Source organism: Zalophus californianus, chromosome 10 (assembly GCF_009762305.2).
Source record: "Zalophus californianus isolate mZalCal1 chromosome 10, mZalCal1.pri.v2, whole genome shotgun sequence".
NCBI classification, from domain to species: Eukaryota; Metazoa; Chordata; class Mammalia; order Carnivora; family Otariidae; genus Zalophus; species Zalophus californianus.
In genome coordinates, this window is record NC_045604.1 from 29,923,211 (window position 1) to 29,942,819 (window position 19,609).

Below are 19,609 nucleotides of genomic sequence, written 5' to 3' on the forward strand. Positions count from 1 at the left end.
GAGCAGGGAGACTGATGCGGAGCTCTATCCCAGGACTCCAGGATCATGACATGAGCTGACGACAGATGCTTAACCAACTGAGCCACCCAGGCGCCCTTTGTCTCTCTTTCTCTTAGCAAAGCAAGTAAGTTTTGTCTGTTACCATTTATTCAAACACTAGATTTTATTCTAGTGTCATTTATATCTCTGCTTCTTCACCCTCCCGTGCTTCTCGTATGGATTGGCTTCTTATGCTCTCTTTCTCTCTCTCTCTCTTTTTTTAATTAAGCTCTATACCCAACGTGGGGCTTGAACTCATAATCCTGAGATCAAGGGTCACAGCTCTACCAACTGAGCAAGCCAGGTGCCCCTTCTTGTATTCTCTTAAATCCAAACTTACTAAGTTTGTATAGGGGCAAGCATCTGACTCATTATGTCTTCTAATGTAGTTGTGCTGCTCAGCATTTTAATGTTAAAAATGTATTTTATTTTGTTATAAACCCTTTATGATACAATTGGAACAGTGTATATTTTTCTGAAATTATGTGTATAGGTTGGTTATTTTTTTTTTAAGATTTTATTTATTTATTTGACAGAGAGAGACACAGCAAGAGAGGGAACACAAGCAGGGGGAGTGGGAAAGGGAGAAGCAGGCTTCCCACCGAGCAGGGAGCCCGATGCGGGGCTCGATCCCAGGACCCTGGGATCATGACCTGAGCCGAAGGCAGATGCTTAACGGCTGAGCCACCCAGGTGCCCCTAGGTTGGTTATTTTATCTGTAAGTTATATTTTAGGATGGTATGGAGGCCTAAAATTCTTTGTTATCTTAAGAGATTAGGTTTGAAATGGTTGGGATCACTGGGGAAATAACAAACAGATTTTTTGATAAGTGCATAGCTAGCTTGTCCATAGGTTTAAAAGAAGGAAAATCATAGCTATCACTTTTGTGGCACTGTTCTGTTTTATGTGTATTAACTCACTTACATCTCATAACAACCCTATGAAGCGGGTACTATTATTCACATTATACGGAGGAGAAAATTGACGCACAGAGAAATTAAGGTCACAGCTGGTAAGTGGCAGAGATAAGATGTACTGAGGGATTATTATGTCACAGTGTGGGAATAGGGATTATTATTAATCATAGTATGATCAAGCAACTTGCTTAAAGTTACACAGTTTGGCGGATCCTGGATTCAAACCCAGGCTCTTGGCCCCAGAGTTTATGTTCTCAATTACCACACTGCTTGGTCTCTGGCCAAGCTCTGTTTTATGGTGTTTGATTTTTTTTTTTTAAGATTTTATTTATCTGAAAGAGAGGGGGAAAGAGAGAGCCCGAGCAGGGAAAGGGGTAGAGGGAGACAGAGAGAGAGAGAATCTCAAGCAGACTCTGTGCTAAGCACAAAGCCCAATGTGGGGCCCGATCTCACCATCCTGAGATCATGACCTGAGTTGAAATCAAGAGTCAGACGCTTAATCGACTAAGCCACCCAGGCGCCCCATCTGCTTTCTGTTTTTGTTTTTGTTTTGTTTTGTTTTGTTTTTGCCATCAAGCTACACTAACCTTGCAAAAAAAAAAAAAGAAAGAAAGAAAAAGCTTCTCTGTATAGATAACCGAAGAGGTATCTTTTAGAGATATCATATGGTATCATAAGAAATCTTTGATTTCTTCTTTTTTTCTTAACTATTGTTGCCATTGAGCTATTTTTGGTGTTTCTAGACTGTCGTAAGTTTGGGAACTTAGGATAGTATAAACACTGTAGCAGCAGCTTGAAAGATCTTGCAGTCAGTCTTGAAAGTTTGCCACGAAGTTCAGAGAGAGAGAGTAAGGAGGTGGTCGGACATGGGTTCTACTGGTAACTTGAGGCCTGGGGACCTGGACGATGGTCCCTTTGTTGCTGTACTGCTCTCAGGCTGGTAGTTAGACTCAGGTGGCTTGGAGCAATAGCAGAGACAGTGACAAGCAAGGAGGAAGGGTAATTTGCCATTTATGTCCAAGTTCCTCTTCTTCATTGTCATCAATGGTACTGACATTAGGAGGCCCATGACATTGACCTCACTCTCAGAGACATGTCCCTGACATGGCAAAAAGGATACTTTGACATTCTGGCTTCTAATTTTGAACTTAGGAAACTTCCACCCCTGTTGTCCTTCCGCTCCATTTTTGAAGCCTTCTGGAGAGGGATCCTTTCTTTACGTCTCGTCCTTTTGTTCGGTGCATTGGCGCATTTGCAAGCCTGGGCTCAGTTGAGGGCCCTGTGACCCTGGGCATTCCTCTCATGCTTCCAGGCTGGCCCCCCTCCCGCTGTCCACTGCAGCCCTTCTACTCGGCTCCTCCCTCCCCTCTAGGCCGCAGTGCTGTTCAGCACTGCCCTCCCCGGATGGCCTCACCTGGAGCTGGGCTGAGCCTGGAAAAGAGCGTCAGGTGAGAAGTTCCTCAGTTTCCCTTCCTTCCATTGCAAACGTATCTGTTTTCATCTATTCATCCATCTCGGCTTCCCCTCCCGTTGCTGAGAAAGCAGTGGCTCTGGACCCTTCCGAGACACATGACTCCTTTCTGCAGTCTGTGGTTGGCTTTTGCTGTGGCCACAAACAACCTGCAATCCTAGTGCCTACAATTAGAGCCTTCATTTCTCTTTCAAGGTCCTGGGCGGGGCCGGGCGGGGCAGGGCTCCCGTCGGCAGGTCTCGTCAGGTGCGCGCTCTGCTCTCTTTGAGGTCCCAGGCTGTCGAGGCGCCTCCTGCCTGGGCCCCGCTGTTCTCCTGGCAGAGGGCGCAGGTCCATCCAGGCCTCTGGACCTCTGTTGGGAGATGGCATATTAATCATTGTCTCCATAGTCCACTGGTCAAAGCAAATCATGCCCCCAAGTCGATGAACAATAAGATGGTCCACCACCTGCCTTCTCTAAAATCTTGAGCCCCCCAGTTGTATTTATTCTTGCTTATTTATTGTCTGTTTCCTCTCAATCTGTCTCTTTCTTCATCGGCTTTCCCACCCTACAAACAGGTAAATCATTCCTTGTCCTCTAGGAAAGATTCCTTTTTTTTAATGATGACTGGCCTCCAGCTATATTCTTTACCTCTTTTGCTTCACCTCCTAACAGAGTATTTCCTGTCGTCTCGTCATCTTCTACTTGTCCTTAGCCATTACTACTGTCCCCAAAGCACGTGCTGGGCCCACCACCATCTTCCATCCCCAGAACCCAAGCACCTCGGCCTTGTTCAAGTCCACAGACCAGCTGATTCCCACTCTAGCACCCCTTCTTCTTCCCCTTCATTCTGTTGCTGTGTTTTATATGGTTTATTCCTCCTCCTTGGAAGTTACTCCTTTTGGATCCCACAAAACTAGTCTCTCCTGATTGTCTTCCTTCTTCCAACAGCTCCTTCTCTGTCTTCTTCACAGACCCTTCATTCTTTCATTCGCTCACTTTGCCAGTATTTATACTGTGCCTTGTCCATGCCACACAGAGATCACGGACCACGTCCCTGACCTCACACTCGATAGGATCACAGGTCGTCACAGCACTGCAATGTGGTGTGACCACGGTATACTCCTCCATGCTCTGCAATATCCTGACAATCTGACCCTGTTTCACATGACTCCCTGATGCCTTCTCTTTCGCTAGTTAGGCCTACCTCTTGCCTGATCCAGGAGAACTTTGAATTCAGCCCTGATGGTGTCATTCCTCTTGCCACTAGCATCTTCCCACAAAAGCTCTATACATGTGTTAGACTTTGAGAGTTTCTTGGAAGATTATTTTAAAACCATTCACTTTTGTTGGGAAAATGTCAATTTTCAGTGTTCTCGGAATTCTTGGATAAAACTGCAGATGGAAAATCTTAAGATACTTTATGTGCTTCCCCCAACCCTCCTCCGCCACAATGAGTCTAAAAAGCAAGAAGTTAGTCTGGGTCGAAACTCACAAGGAGTAGTGGGAGGGGCTGAGGCTCTGGAAATCTGTAGATGTGGCTTTGAATCCCAGCCCCACCTTTGTGTGAGACATGCACTTAACCTTTCTATCCCTCAGTTTCCTCATCCAATCAGTGGGGAAAATATTACTTCTAATGTTTGTGTTGAGTGCCAAATAGGACTTTTGTAAAGTGCCTGATAAATAGTAGATTCTTAACAAATGAGAAACACCCCCCCCAACCCTCGCCGTCTCCCCTTGCTCTCTGTGCCCTGGTTGGTCATAACAATTTTCCAAAGTCAAATGTATTGACAGTTTGAAAAAGCTGGAATTATTTCTTTTCTATTAATTTCTCAGTAGTGTTTTAGAAGTACTTCTACGTTGTGCTGCTGTTATGTTCAATCAGCTGGAGAGTGATAGCTGAAGTGGAATGGGAGCTTACTATGGAGAATTAGGCAACTGTTAGAATCAGCCGAGTAGGCCTACAAACTACAACATTGATAGATCTCAAAAACACAGAGCATAGGAAAAAAGTAAGAAATAGAATGTGGTATATAACCTAATACCATTTATATAAGTAAAAACACATGCATGTTCCTAGGAATCGATCCTATAGAAATAAAAGCACCCAGGGGGCCTGGGTGGCTCAGTCGTTAAGCGTCTGCCTTCGGCTCAGGTCATGATCCCAGGGTCCTGGGATCGAGCCCCCACATCGGGCTCCCTGCTCAGTGGGAAGCCTGCTTCCCCTCTGCCACTCCCCCTGCTTGTGTTCCTGCTCCCACTATCTCTCTTTCTGTCAAATAAATAAATAAAATCTTTTTTTAAAAAAAATAAAAGCATTCTATATATGGATTCATGCACACAAATATTCCTTGCAGCTTTGTTTGTAGTTGTAAAAAACTGAGAACAACTGAAATGCCCATCAGTAAGGAACGGTTGAATGAATCATTGAACACCTATACCATGAACTATTATGCAGTTATTAAAAAGAATGCATTATAGCTGTATCTACTAACCTGGAAGGATGACTACCACATATTCTTAAAAGAGAAAAGCAAACTGCAGAGAGATGGATTTTGAATCCATTTTCATTAAAGTAGATCTCTCTGTCTCTCAGACACACACACGCGCGCGCACACACACACACACACACACAATGTGTGTTCACTAGCTTAGGGGTTTGACTGACCCTGGAGAAATGTGTGGGGATAGACACTGCCCATGCTGTTAGCAGTGATCACCTGCTGGGGGTGTAGGGAGATAAGAAAAAAAAGACTATCAAAGACTAGAAAAAAAGTCCCATGACAGAAAAAGTAAAAAAATTAGTACACAAAGACCCTATCTCTGAGATCACTTCAAATGTGCAAACAATGAAAATGCAAATGGACAAAGACCAGACTGAAACACGAATAAAAGAAAATCTGGGTAAGAGGATTAGGAGCAAAAAGAAAAATATGTGGACACCAAACAGCAATATCCCAATATCAAAGCAAACAAAACAAACATGAAGTAACTTAGGCTCGCTGCCTATGGGTTGCAGGTGAGGAGGATAGGGGTGAGCAGGGAGAGCAAAAGGGAATTTACAACATTTAAAGAGAGGGAACAGGTGTGGACCAGTGATGATGATGTGCCAGAAACTGAGGCATAAGATGAACTCAACGCTCGGCCCCTAAGGTTAAAAAGTCAAATAAGAACTTTCCCCCAGAGCAGCTGATGAGAAGAACAATTGTAATAGAACCTACAAGATTAGGTTCTAATCTTGGACCTGAGGGTTCACTTCTCCACAGAGCTTAATTCAAAGGTGACCTCAGGGAGCCAATAAAAGCACCCAGGGGCGCCTGGGTGGCTCACTCGTTAAGCGTCTGCCCAGGAAAATAGTAGCTGAAGTTCAGGAGGGGTCTGAGTAAGACCTACTAAGTGTCATTAATATTCCAGGCATGGGAATTCCTAGACTTGTGCTCCAGGGACTCAGTCCGGTGTTACCTGTATCGACCGATGAGAGAGAGAACGGTCAGCCCCTCTGTGCACTCGCTCTCCAAACCTTCTAGATCACTCTGGGGAGAATATTAGCTATTAATTATTTCCCTTAAATAGTGGCTTTGAACTTTTGGAATTCAAATTAATTGATGGTCTCAAAGAATGCCATGTAATTTTTATGGCATTGAGTCTTTTTTCCCAGGATTAATCTAACTTTGTTCTTTCTCCCTTGTTTTCCCAGGCTTGCATCTTTTTAGCAGCCGCCTGCACTTATCTTTTGAGCTTTGAACCATGCCCCAGTGGATAAGTAATTTCATTTAGGTAAACAGTTTCCAGAAATAGATTCAAACTGCAAGCAAACAGCTTGTTTGCGATAACAGGCCCTGCCTGCGTCTGATGTCCGAGCCTAATGATCTCACGTCTGCTGATGCCGGTGGCTGACTTCCCTTCTTTGTCAGCTGTCCCGCAGATGCCTTGCCTTCTCTCAAGGTACGAGTCAGGGAGTCAGGTCGTGTAAATAAACTGCGTTTTGCCCGGCCCGATCTGGGAACCGGGAGGAGTTGCGCACACCAGCAGAGTGGTCAGTTCGGTCCCCGACGTAAGGGACCTTCCTGCCTGGTGTCGAGCACCCTGGGCCTGAGCTCTTCCGGCTGCTGAAAGACCAGTTAACACAGTTGCCATCCCTCTGCCGGAACGCGTCCTGTGCAATGGCACTCATTATAGTTAATGAGCTGTTAGCATTTCCATTATGGGATTTTTTTTTTTAGGGTTTATAACCTGGTAATAACAATAATTTGTCTCAGCCCTAAATTCCAGTAACAGCCAATGGCCCAGCCATTGCTTTTGCTCTTACTAATGTTGCCGGGGTGGGGCGAGGGGGTGCTGCCCCATGTGTGTGGCGTACAAAAGGGAACATGTTTAGGAACTAGAAATCTTTTCCTTTTTCCTTTTTAAAAATGATCAAATTGGGGGCGCCTGGCTGGCTCAGTTAGGAGAGCATGTGACTCTTAATCTTGGGGTGGTGAGTTCAAGCCCTATGTTGGGTATAAAGATTATCTAAATAAATAAACTTAAATAAAAACAATCAAATTGGGCAATAACTCTATTTGGTATCAATAAAATGTTGCCAGAGAGGAGAGCCTCACCAAGAACCCCGGATGGAGTCAGGACGGCTGCAATGGTGAGAACTGTGGGAATGTTGGGGTTGGTGGCCCTGAGAAGCCAGATATAGAGAGGCCAGCTAGGAAGCCCCAGGGTTAATAGGACTCTGCAGTACATTAGCCTGGCTTCCCGGGGGGCAGAGAGACCCCTAGACCTTCTTAACCACAGAACTCACAAAGGCCAGGTGGTCGGGCAGCCCCACAGTTTCCAGTGAGATCCACGAAGGATTTAAGTTCATCCAAATACAAAAGGGGCCTGGGCTCTGAGAAAGGCCATCAGCATCCTATAGGCCCCAGGTAGTGTTCTGTTTGTCTCACTTACCTAATGGCCTCAGCCTGAGAGGCCTACAAATGTAGGCCAGGTGTTCTGCTTTAAAAGGTCACGAGGGCACATGGCTGGCTCAGTCAGTATAGCATGTGACTCTTGATCTTGGGGTTGTGAGTTCGAGCCCCACACTGGGGGTAGAGTTTACTTTAAAAAAATAAATAAAGGGGGCATCTAAAAATAAATAAATAGGGGTGCCTGGGTGGCTCAGTTGGTTAAGCATCTGCCTTTGGCTCAGGCCATGATCCCAGGGTCCCGGGATTGAGCCCCGCGTCAGTCTCTCTGCTCAATGGGGAGCCTGCTTCTCCCTCTGCCTGCCACTCCCCATGCTTATGCTGTCTCTCTCTCTCTTTCTCTGTCAAATAAATAAAATCTTTAAAAAAAAAAGAATAAATAAAAATAAACAAATTAAAAAAGTTTACAAAGCATCAGGAGAAACTTTTGGCTAGTACTGTGAAGAATCCCTAAACTGAGCGGAAGAAGTGGTTTAAGAAGGCAGGGAGCTTCCTGAATAAATTCATTTTGCTGGTAAAATAATAATAATAATAATAATAATAAAAGAAGGCAGGGAGGGAGTGAGGGAACCAGACTGTGTAAGCGTATGGCAGCATCAGAGATGTGAGGAACTCTATGGCGTTCTTCTCTGAAGTTCTATCGCAGGTGAGTGGCCCAGAGTCCCATGGTGCATAGAGTAATAAGGGGGTGTCAACAGCACTGGGGGTGAGGGATCCTGGTGTGAGCATAGAGAGGAGGACTGGACAAAGGAGTGGGGAGGGGGGATTTCATGTCTGGGCTGTGCAGACTAAGTTAGCTGTTGTATGAGCTTCTGAGACTCTGAAGAAAGATAGGAATGTGGTAATGACAGGACCCGGCAAACCCAGTGACTCCTCATACCTTCTGCTAGCTTTGGGGGTAAGAGGTGCCGGAGTCAAAAAGAAACCTGCAATGTCTGAGGACCCGAATTCCAGACGCAGGTTTGGAAGGATTGGAAGGGTAGATTGCTCTTTTGCCTCTTCACATATGTCTTTCTGAGGGAGAGCTGGGTTGGCTCTAGGAATCCCAGTCCTGCGAGCTTGTGAAGACGTGGAAGATGCACTTAGCAGGAGAGTCTCAACCGAATTAAGAGTTTAAATGTAAAGTTTAAATCTGAATGTTGAACAATTTATTATGTGAGAAGCATTCTACTATAGAAAGAAGAGGTACATTTTTCAGGAGAAAAGGCTGCTATTCAGAGCCACTGTAGAGAAAATATTTATGTTCTCAGATGTCTATTTGTTGTCTATTATCTTGGTCAGCTCAGGGCTATAACAAAACACCGTAGACTGGTAAACAGCAAACACGTATTCCTACAGCTTTGGAGGTGAGAAGTCCCAGATCAAGGGTTCGGCAGATTCAGTGTCTGGTGAGACTCTTCCTGGTTTGCAGATGGTGGCCTTCTTGCTGGGTCCTCAATGTGGGGAAGAGAAGTAGGATTCTGGCCTCTTTTAATAAGGCCATTGATTCCATCATGAGTGCCCCACCCTCATGACTTCAACCTCCCAAAAGCCTCACTCCAAATACCACCTCACCTTGTGGCCTTATCCCATCACCGTGGGGATTCTGGGCTTTGACATATCGATTTTGGGAAACACGAACATTCAATCCATAACATGTATGTATTCATTAAAAGTTTAATTGCGCATATGCAATTAAATGCATATATCTACACATACAGACACATATGGACACACACATACGTATGGGCAAAACTGGGATTATATTGCAAACTGAACATTTTGTGTGCTCCTCTTGCTGCTTGAAACGACCTTGTGACATAGTCCTATCTCTGTATATTCTTTGAAACTTCTGAAGAAGGAAGCAGAGCAGATTCTTAGGTTGCCTTCAGCTCTTATGTCTCTAGCATATAGTAGGCACTCAATAGATACTGTTGAGTGAATGAATTATTGTTCAAGAGAAGTAGACCTAATACAAGGGGTAATGAATTATAAACCTTACAACTCACGGGACTTGAACTTTTAGGCAATGGGGCTTATCATTTTAAACCCCTAAAAGGGGGGACAGGAAAAAAAAAACCCACTTTTTGTTTGGAATGGAGGTTTCTGATGGTCAGATGCACTCTCTTTCTCACTGGCAGACCTTTCTTCAGAATCATTACTTGTGTTTGTCTGTCCAAAAGCCTGCCTTGGTCCATTGCTAGAGCAGATCTTTCTGGGCTGCTGGAATCCTGGGAGAATCCATGTCAGGAATGTAGGAGGGAATGCTTAGTTACCTTGGGAAGGGCGTTCTGGCCGGAGGAGTAGAAAATGCTGGCATAAGGAAATTGTCTTTGGGCCGTGTGGCCCAATCAGTGTGTCAGTGGGTGGAGTAGAGCTATTATTTTGTTCCCTCATTTTCCCATCAAACATTTATTGAGCACTTACTGTGTGCTAGGGCCAAGGGATATAAGATGGAAAAGGCAGATTTCTCCCTTAAGGGTAAAAATAAAATAGAGGTGATAGGAGTAAAAACCAGTAATTGCAAAACACTGGAAGTAGGTAAGTATGCACTGGGGCGGAGAGGAGAGAATGAGAAACTCTGCCCTTGTCAGGCAAGGGGAGACCTTGAAATGCCTGCACGGTGCTGTGGGTAGGACAGCTTAGAGCTTGGTTGGTGGTGGAGCTGGTGAATCAGCGGCAGTCAGTCTCAGTCTACATCCTGAGGTTTCACTGTCTCTCCAAGCAACCAGGCAACTGCGTCAGAAATCTGGGCATCCCGCTGGGTCCCCACTTGCCATCCCTGTCTGCACCCAATCAGGTAACAAGTCCTGTTGTTACCTGCCTCCTGGAGTCCTGTTGAAGGAGTTTTATCCTCTTCACTCCATTGCCTCTGCCCTAGTCCAGATCCTTTCCCATTTATGACTGGAATACGGCAGTAGCCTCTAAATTGGCTGTCCTGCCTCCTCTTATGCCTTTCATTAGTTACCTATTGCTGTGTAACAAATTGCCCCCAAATTTAGCAACTGAAGATGGTAGATATTTATGACCTCACATAGTTTCAGAGGGTCAGGCATCCGGCAGTGGCTTAGCTGAGTGGGATGATGTTAGCTGAGTGGGTCTGGCCCACGGCGTCAGGAGACTCCAGTCAAGCAGTTGGCTGGAGCAGTTCCCTGAAGGCTCACTGGGCCCAAGGAATCCGTTTCCAAGCTTTACTCACATGGCAAACAGCAAGAGGCTTTAGTTCCTCACCTTGTGGCCTTTCTATCAGGTGACTTCTAAAATGGTAGCTGACTTTCCCTACGATGAGTAACAAGGTGGAAGCTATAGCCTTTTATAACCTAATCTCAGAAATGAAGGACCATCACTTCTGCCATATTCTACTGGTCACACAAGACTAACCTGGTACAATATGGGGATGGGGTAGGGTCCCACAGGTAACCATCTTGGAGTGTTTTTTTTTTTTTTAAGATTTTATTTCTTTTTTGACAGCGAGAGAGACAGCAAGAGAGGGAACACAAGCAGGGGGAGTGGGAGAGGGAGAAGCAGTCTTCCTGATGAGCAAGGAGCCCAACGTGGGGCTCATCCCAGAACCCTGGGATCATGACCTGAGCCAAAGGCAGATGCTTAATGGCTGAGCCACCCAGGCGCCCTTTGGAGTTCTTTTTTTAAAACAAAATTAATTGGGGCGCCGGGGTGGCTCAGTGGGTTGGGTGTCTGCCTTCACCTCAGGTCATGGTCCCAGAGTCCCAGGATCAAGTCCCACGATCGAGTCCCACGTCGGGCTCCCTGATCAGCGGGGAGTCCGCTTCTCCCTCTGCCTTTCACGTGCTTGTTCTCTCTCGCTCTCTCAAATAAATAAAATCTTTTAAAAAAAAAGAAAAAAGAAAAAGAATAAAAAGCTAATTGTGTATTTTGTTGTAGTAAAATATACATAACATAAAATTTACCATTTAAGCCATTTTTAAGTCTACAAAGGCATTAAGTGCATTCATATTGTTATGCACCTATCACCATCATCCATATCCAGAACTTTTTTCATCTACCTAAACTGAAACTCTATACCCATTAAACACGAATTCCCCATTTTCCCCTCCCCCCAGCCCCAGACAACCACCATTCTACTTTCTGTCTCTATGAATTTGACTACTCTAGGTACTTCATATAAATGGAATCATACAGTATTTGTCCTTTCGTGACTGGCTTACTTCACTTAGTATAATGTCTTCAAAGTTCATCCATGTGGCATGTGTCAGAATGTCATTCCTTTTTAGGGTTGAATAATATTTCATTGTACATATATGCCTCATTTTGTTTATCCACATATCTGTTGTTGGGTATTTGGGTTGTTTCTATCCTTTGGCTATTATGAATAATGTTGTTATGAGCATGGGTATACAAATATCTGTTCAAATCCCTGCTTTCAATTCTTTTAGGTATATACCTGGAAGTAGAATTGTTGGATCATGTGGTAACTCTATGTTTCACTTTTTTGAGGAAAAAACCAGACTGTTTTCCACAGTGGCTGCACTTTTTTACATTCCCATCAGCAGTGTAGAAGTGTTCCAGTCTCTCAACATCCTTGCCAACACTTGCTGTTTTCTTTTTTTAAAATTGAGTAGGGTCCACACTCAACATAGAGTTCAAACTCATGGCCCTGAGATCAAGAGTCGCATGCTCTACTGATTGAGCCAGCCAGGTATCCCAACACTTGCTGTTTTCTGATTTTTTTTTGTTTATCTGTTTGTTTTTTGAAATAATAGCCATCCTAATGGGTGTGAAGTAGTATCTTATTTTGGTTTGGATTTACATTTCCCATTAAATGATCAATGATGTTGAATATCTTTTCATGTGCTTATTGGCCACTTATATATCTTCCTTGGAGAAATGTCTTTTCAAGTCCTTTGCCCATTTTTAAATCAGATTGTTTGTTTTTTGTTGTTGTTGAGTTGTAGGCGCTCTTTGTGTATTATGGATCTCAATCCATTATCAGAGATACGACTTGCAAATACTTACTTCTACTTTGTGTGTTGCCTCTTCACTCTTTTGATAGTGTCCTTTGATGCACAAAAGTTTTAAATTTTGATGTAGTCTAATCTATCTATCTTTTCCCTTTGTTGTCTTTTTTAATCCAAAGAATCATTGCCAAATCCAATGTCAGGAATCTTTTCACCTATTGGAGGTTCCTTTAACCCATCTTTTTCGTCATTTGGCTTTGCCCTCAGGATCAAGTCTAGACTCATCATGGCACTTAGGGCTCTTCATGTCCTTAATGAAAATGTATCTTCTCATTTGTTCATTCAGAAATTCAATGCCTATTTGTTGAATATGACCATGTTTTGGACATTGGAAACAAAAGAGATGAAAATCTTTGTTCTTGTGGGTCTTACAATCTAGTTAGAGAACAAAGAAAACAAAGTAAGTATGTAAATAAATTACACTTTTATGTAAAGTTATATAATGGGGTAGATATTAACATTCTTGGCCATCAGTAGGTGATAGTTGCCATGAGGGGAAAAAAAGATCAAGGTAAGAAGGATCAGGGGTTCTTGGGCGGAAGGCTGGTTTGCAATAAAAGAAAGGTGGTTAGGGTAGGCCTCTGAGTGGGAGACATTTAAACAAAAACTTGAAGTGGTGAGAGCACGCGTCACATGGGTATCTGAGGAAGAGCCTGTGCAAAGGCCCTGAGGTGGGGATGTGTCCAGTGCATCCAAAGGCTGCCAAAGACGCTGGTGCAGCTGGAGTATTCAGAACGAGCAGGTGATGGATGGAAAAGTAGAGTGTGAGGTCAGAGCAGTTGTGGGGAGGGGAATATCACACCCTGTGGGACCTCAGAGGCCACTTAAAGGCCGAGTGAAGGGCGAAGCCCAGCAGTGTCATGATCTGACTTGACATTGATAAAGGCTCACTCTGGACCTGGACTAAGAATTCTCTGTGAGGGGAAGGACTGGAAGCCGTGTAATCTGTGAGGAGATTATTGTAAGAATCTAGGTAAGAGACAGCCATGGTTTGGATCAGATTGCTAGCCAAGGAGGTGTGAGAGGGGAAGGGTGCCTTGGTACTAAAACCATAACTCTAAAATCCCATTTCTTTTCGAAGTTGAAGTACTAGTAGATGGCTTAGTGTGGCATACATGTTGTCAAATGTCACAGCCCTAGGAAAATCCATTTCCATATCACTAATTAATTAATAAAGTATCTCTTACACCTCAGGGTTAAATTACTAGTTCGCTATAACCTCTGTAGCCAAAGGTCCTCTCTAGGAAAAGTGTTAGGTTATCCGAGGATGTTAAGCTGCACAGTTTTTGACCTTCCTGTCCCTTCAAAACAAGAGGGAAATACAACTGTAGTTACTTGTGTATGCAGCTGTGGTACCACGTATTGGAAGATGGGGTGGAGGAGACTGGGAGTGTCGATCATAACTCACTGGCTTTGTAATTAAACTCTTCTGTTATTAAAGCAGAAATTCTTAAAGACCCCTGCCTGTGTGGGACTGAGAATTATTTATCACAGGAATTCAGTCTGCTCTGCTATAAAAATGTTGCCATGTTATTGTGTTCATGAGGTCCAAAAACTCTGATTTTGAAATATCTGTAGGTATAGATATGCAGACATCATATCAACTTTCTCACTAATGTCCAATTTATTGAGATTTCTATGTGTGTGTGTATATGTAACTAACATTTTGACCTTTCTTTATTTAATCTGACTTTTTTGCGGCACCAAGACTCACAGGAGTAGGTAGTGTGGGGGACAAAAAAGAGTATCCGAGCATAATGTATCTCTTTGCTATGTCCAGTGCACATCTGTCTAAGTCCCTAGCACCCTGATGAAGGCAGTATTCATCAGTTAAATAAACAGTCATTTCTACTGATGGCAGCAGCCTCAGCATGGGTGCACCTACCATGTTATTCAAAACTGAGGGACTTTGCTGATGGAGCCATAGATGAGAATTAACCAGTGACTTTTTCCTTCTAATTGGGGTTAATTACCAAGTAAGACAAGTGAAACTAAGACAAACACACATTAAAATATGATAATAATGATCTATTTTAAATAAAAACACATTACAGGTGCCTGGCTGGCTCAGTCTGAAGAGCATGCATGCGACTCTTGATCTCAGGGTTGTGGGTTTGAGCCCCACATTGAGTATAGAGATTACTTAAATAAATAAATAAATAACCTTAAAGATAAATAAATAAAGGGGCACCTGAGTGGCTCAGTTGGTTGTGTTTGGCCCTTTTTGGCTCAGGTCATGATATCAGGGTTGTGAGATCAAGCCCTGCATCAGGCTCTGCACTGAGCGTGGAGTCTATTTGAGATTCTTTCTCTCTCCCTCTGTCCCTCCCCCACTTGCATTCAAATAAATAAATCTTTTAAAAAATAATAAATAAAAACATGTTAAATCGTGGTCAGTGTCGTTACTTATACCTTTCTCATGAATTTTCTACTATCCTTAATTGGAGCTTTTAATATAGTTGGATTCAAGTCTCCCATCTTTGTTTTGGATTTGTCCCAACTGTTCTTTGTCCCTTTCTTCCATCTTTCTTGCCTTCTTTTGGCTAAATTGACTATTGTTTTGTATTCCATTTTATCTCCTCTATTGGCTTGTAGCTATCCCTCATTGTGTGTGCGTGTGTGTGTTTGTGTGTGTGTGTGTGTTCATTTTACTGGTTGCTTTAGAGATGATAATATGCAACTATCACCGTCTACCTTCAAATAATATTATGCTACTTCTTTACCATCACTTTAGTGAATTTTTCATATGATCATGAGGGAAAACAATGCAATACCTATTATATTTATGTGAAGATTAGCTGTATTCAGATTTGCATTTTAAAATCAATGTGGGTGCAGAGCTCTCCTCCGCCTAATCACAGAATTGATTATGCAGCTCACAGATGTTTGTGCAGTTGTTGGTTGCTGGCTTATCTGGGTGTTTCATTTCTTCAGAGACAAATAGCTCTTTGTTTTTCTCTTTTGAAATAGCTAATGTAAATTAAGAAAACAAAAGGAAACATTTAGCAGAAATCTTTCTTTAAAGAGAAGACGAAGCAGGCCTGCTAGAGTACAGGTCATGCAGTGATGACCTTCTTTTTACATTGAAGTTTTTATCTCTCAGATACTGGAACCGTTTTATTGGGGTTGAGTTGACTAACTCATAGTCTCAGGATGTGAATGGACTGGAGAGACTCCGTTTAGGAGACAAAACCCTTAGGCATTCATCTTCTTGTCTTTTACAGATGAACCCCTTCTTGCCTCCCTGATTGACACGTGCACCTCATCCCATTTGGCATTTCTGTGTCTGTCCCAGAGTTAGTGTCTTTCTTTTTTAAGATTTTATTTATTTATAAATAAATAAGAGAGAGAGAGCACAAGCAGGGGGAGTGGCAGGCAGTGGGAGAAGCAGGCTCCCCACTGAGCAAGGAGCCCGATGCGGGACTCGATCCGAGGACCCTGGGATCATGACCTGAGCCGAAGGCAGATGCTCAACTGACTGGGCCACCCAGGCGCCCCGAATCCTGGAGAATTCTATCGGTTATTATTTTACAATGTACAGGAGTTCATGTTCCATATCAGCATGTGCATTTAATTTTCAAAATTGCATGTCATACCTTATAGTAGGTTGTGCATGAGTGGTTATTTTAGCTGATTAGCAATATTAATGGGTAGAAAGAGGTGTGGTTGTGATGATTAAGAAAGGAAAAGAAGGCATGCTTTATTATTCAGATTTACCTTCCAAAGTACTTTTCCGTATTTTTCGTGCACATACACATTCAGAAAACCCTCATCTGATAACTCTTTTGCTTTTAACTGGCTACCTGGAATAGCTGCTTTCCAGGTTCTTATCAGGAAATATCATCTCAAACACATGGCCATTAATACCTTTTGCAAGCTCTGCAGAGAGAAACAGTATTTACGGAGGATTGCCTGAAGTCTTTGCTGTCCATCCATTTTTTAGATAAGTCATCACCAACCTGTTGTCTTACAGACCCCTGGGAGAGTGCAGAGTTACTGCAAGGTTGCCTGCAAATCCTCTATTGAAGGTATTACGATTGCTGTCACTGTTATCTATAAGGACACAACAGTGACATTGAATAGTTTGTTTAAAGGAATAGAGCCTTTTCCAACATCCAGGTCTTTACTTAGTAGAAAATCATGTGATAAATGAAGTCAGTAATAGGATATGGAGCTAGTTTCCAGGCTTTGAGCTTCACTACTTGTGTTTCACACACCACTTTAGCTTCATCAGATCCAGAACATTAGCGTTGGAAAGGACCTAACCCCATCCTTGGTTTAGGTCAATCATGCACTTCTGCACGGCGAGTACTAGGCAGCACTTAAGTGACATTTCCCACTGGTGGTCGTGCATTTCCTGGGATGCTCAAAGCTGTTCTTTGTAGTTGCCCACCTTAGAAGCATCTGCTTTAAATAGCAGTTTTTACAATTTTAGTAAAGAAAATGATTTTTCAGAATTTCCGCCTTTGAAACGTAACAGTACAAATAGCACATCCACTGGCTGGGGGCAACCGGGTGAGCCCTTGCGCACTCAGCCACCACCCGCAGAGCTGACCTGCAGTAGCTGCCACGGTGCTTTGCTTGCGGTCACGGTCATGTATTGCTGAGTTCAATGCCCACAGTGAATATGCCTTAAGGGGGAAACATAAGGAGCACTGACTTTGAAAAAAGGAAGATAAGCACAAAAATGATAGTAATTCTGCTGATTTACCTCAAGATGCTCTTCATTAAATATGTAAATTGCATTAATCTGATCTGAATTCTAATATACACATCAAGATGCCTCTAGTTTTCAAAAGCCAGTGGCAAAAGAGGGAAAGATGATGATATCCACTTTAGCTCTTCATTTATGGAGAATTAAAACTACCCATGTGGGCAATGTGGAAGTACTTGCAAAGAGTAACTTGAAACCTTCGTTTTTCTCTTGTCATTCAGAAATAAAGCAGATGATAAATTAACTATTTTTAGTGCAAAATATAAGAATTCTAAACATCTGTTTCCGGCGGTGACGACCTCCCCACGAGAACATGCCCCTCGCGAAGGATCTCCTGCACCCGTCCCCGGAGGAGGAGAAGAGGAAGCACAAGAAGAAGCGCCTGGTGCAGAGCCCCAACTCCTACTTCATGGACGTGAAGTGCCCCGGATGCTACAAGATCACCACCGTCTTCAGCCACGCGCAAACGGTAGTTCTGTGCGTCGGCTGCTCCACCGTGCTCTGCCAGCCCACAGGAGGGAAGGCCAGGCTTACAGAAGGATGCTCCTTCAGGCGGAAGCAGCACTAAAAGCACCCTGAACCAAGATGAGTGGGACACTCTCCCAATAAACAGATTTTGGATTAAAAAAAAAAAAAAAAAGAATTCTAAACATCTGGTCTTGAAGGCAGTTTTTAACCTGTATTAGGTGTAGTTAAGTTTATTCGTTATATTTAATGTACATTTTGTCCCCGAACCAAACATAAAATGATAGTTTAAAATTTGTCATCAAATCATGTTTTTTGTTATAAGTACCTTAAAGTAAGTTAAACATGTTACTGATCAATGGGAAAATGTCAAATTTTATGGTTATGTAATGTGTATCTTTACATATAATGTTTAAATCCTCTTTAATAATCCCTAACTAAAACAAAATATTTTGGGCACCTGGGTGGCTCAGTCGTTAAGCATCTGCCTTCGGCTCAGGTCATGATCCCAGGGTCCTGGGATCAAGCCCCCGCATCGGGCTCCCTGCTCAGCGGGAAGTCTGCTTCTCCCTCTCCCACTCCCCCTGCTTGTGTTCTGTCTCTCTGTCAAATAAATAAATAAAATCTTTAAAAAATATTTTTTCCTTACTTAAAATCTCTCTTTAATCATATTTCTCATGAAAGTGACACAATTAAAACTTCCAGAGGGGATGTGTAAAACTGTCTAATCGGTTTGAAAGTCAAGAGGTTTGGGAAATACTAATGGAAATTATATTTTAAGAAAATAAGAAAGAGCAGGTATTAGAACAATATGTATTATTTTATAAAAGGCAAATAAAATAAATCAAAAGCAAAAAGCTAAGGCGGCGGCCAAGAGAATGTGTCTCTTGGATCTCCTGCTGCAGAAAGTGTAACTGATCCATGATCCCCGCTGCTATCCCCTGAATCCATTACTGCTGAGTTTTGTTTAGGTTGCACTTCTCAGGGGCTGCTCCCACCCAGTGATTCTGTTAGGGATGTTGGCGGAGCGGTGGGAAGGAGATACTAAGGCAGGGCTGTTCCTCTGACAGGCAAAACTTTTAAAATTGCACTGCAGTTTATGACCTATCTTCCTTCCATCTTTCCTGCCCTTCCAACATCCTTCCCATCCTCCCTCTGTGTCTCCTCTCCTCCTCCTCCCTCTCCCCAGGTGCTCAGCTCCTCAGTTTGACAGCAAACTTTTCCAGCACCCCCATCTTCCCTTACTGGTATCCCACCCTCCCCAAACCTCTTGCACCTCTAACCCCATCTTAGTGTTTACCTTTGAGAGGACCTAGGCTAACAGAAAACTTTAAAAAAGAAAGTTAATTATATTTAAGCCCAACACTGTGCTGCTGGAGCACTAAAGATTTCCGGTATAGTGGGGTAGCCACCATGAGAGATGGGCATTTTATACTGAGCTCTCTCTGGAGATTTTTAATATATCCAATTATATCTAAAACTTAGTCCCTTGGGGATGCTTTATTTATCAGTCAATCAAGATACTTAATATACATAGGAAATATTAAATTAATAAATGCAACTTAAAATCTTCAAAGAGTTTAACACCCGAAGTTTGTAAAGGGAAAGAAATATTAATCCTCACCCTAAAAGGTAATTGTAAATATTTGCAATTTTATAAGTAAAATAATAAGATATGAAATAGTTCTTAAAACTTAAGGAAAACATAGCATTTTGAATTTGAACACTTGATTCACATTAAGTACTGATTAGAAAAAAAAAAGTCAACTCAGTTGAACGGTATTTTCTACATACGAAAATCATCTTCAAGAGTAACCTCCCAATTTCACAGTTAGTAAAGATTAAGCCAGGGTGTTCACATGGATGGTAGGCAGTAATGTGTTGGTAAATATTTAAATCACAGGTTCTCTTGGGGAGGGAGGAAAGGTGTGCAAAAATAGATTTACATAAGTTTATTATAAATTATGCTGATATTAAGAATGTGTAGCACACAATTTACTATGGATAATATTAACACTCTTTATTGTAAATTCCATGAAACCAGCTGATTTTCACAGAGTGCTATCATTAATTTTTGAGTAACTCCTGTATC

At 42.8% G+C, this 19,609-nt stretch overlaps 1 protein-coding gene and 1 long non-coding RNA gene across 2 annotated transcripts; both read left to right on the forward strand.

The window, feature by feature from the left end:
- Nucleotides 1–67: 67 nt before the first annotated feature.
- LOC113933559 lies at nt 68–15,633 on the forward strand. Its single transcript, XR_004819388.1, has 3 exons — nt 68–124; nt 6,105–6,352; nt 15,563–15,633. It is a non-coding gene; the product is annotated as an uncharacterized LOC113933559 (long non-coding RNA).
- Nucleotides 15,634–17,315: 1,682 nt separating this feature from the next.
- On the forward strand, nt 17,316–17,692 carry LOC113932888 (40S ribosomal protein S27). The gene has a single exon (XM_027612419.2). The coding sequence runs from the start codon at nt 17,366–17,368 to the stop codon at nt 17,618–17,620; it is 255 nt and encodes an 84-aa protein (XP_027468220.1). The 5' UTR covers nt 17,316–17,365; the 3' UTR covers nt 17,621–17,692.
- Nucleotides 17,693–19,609: the final 1,917 nt, after the last annotated feature.

What these genes read in the sequence shown, in the direction of transcription:
- LOC113932888 (XM_027612419.2), top strand. Translation starts at nt 17,366, where the DNA reads ATGCCCCTCGCGAAGGATCTCCTGCACCCGTCCCCGGAGGAGGAGAAG.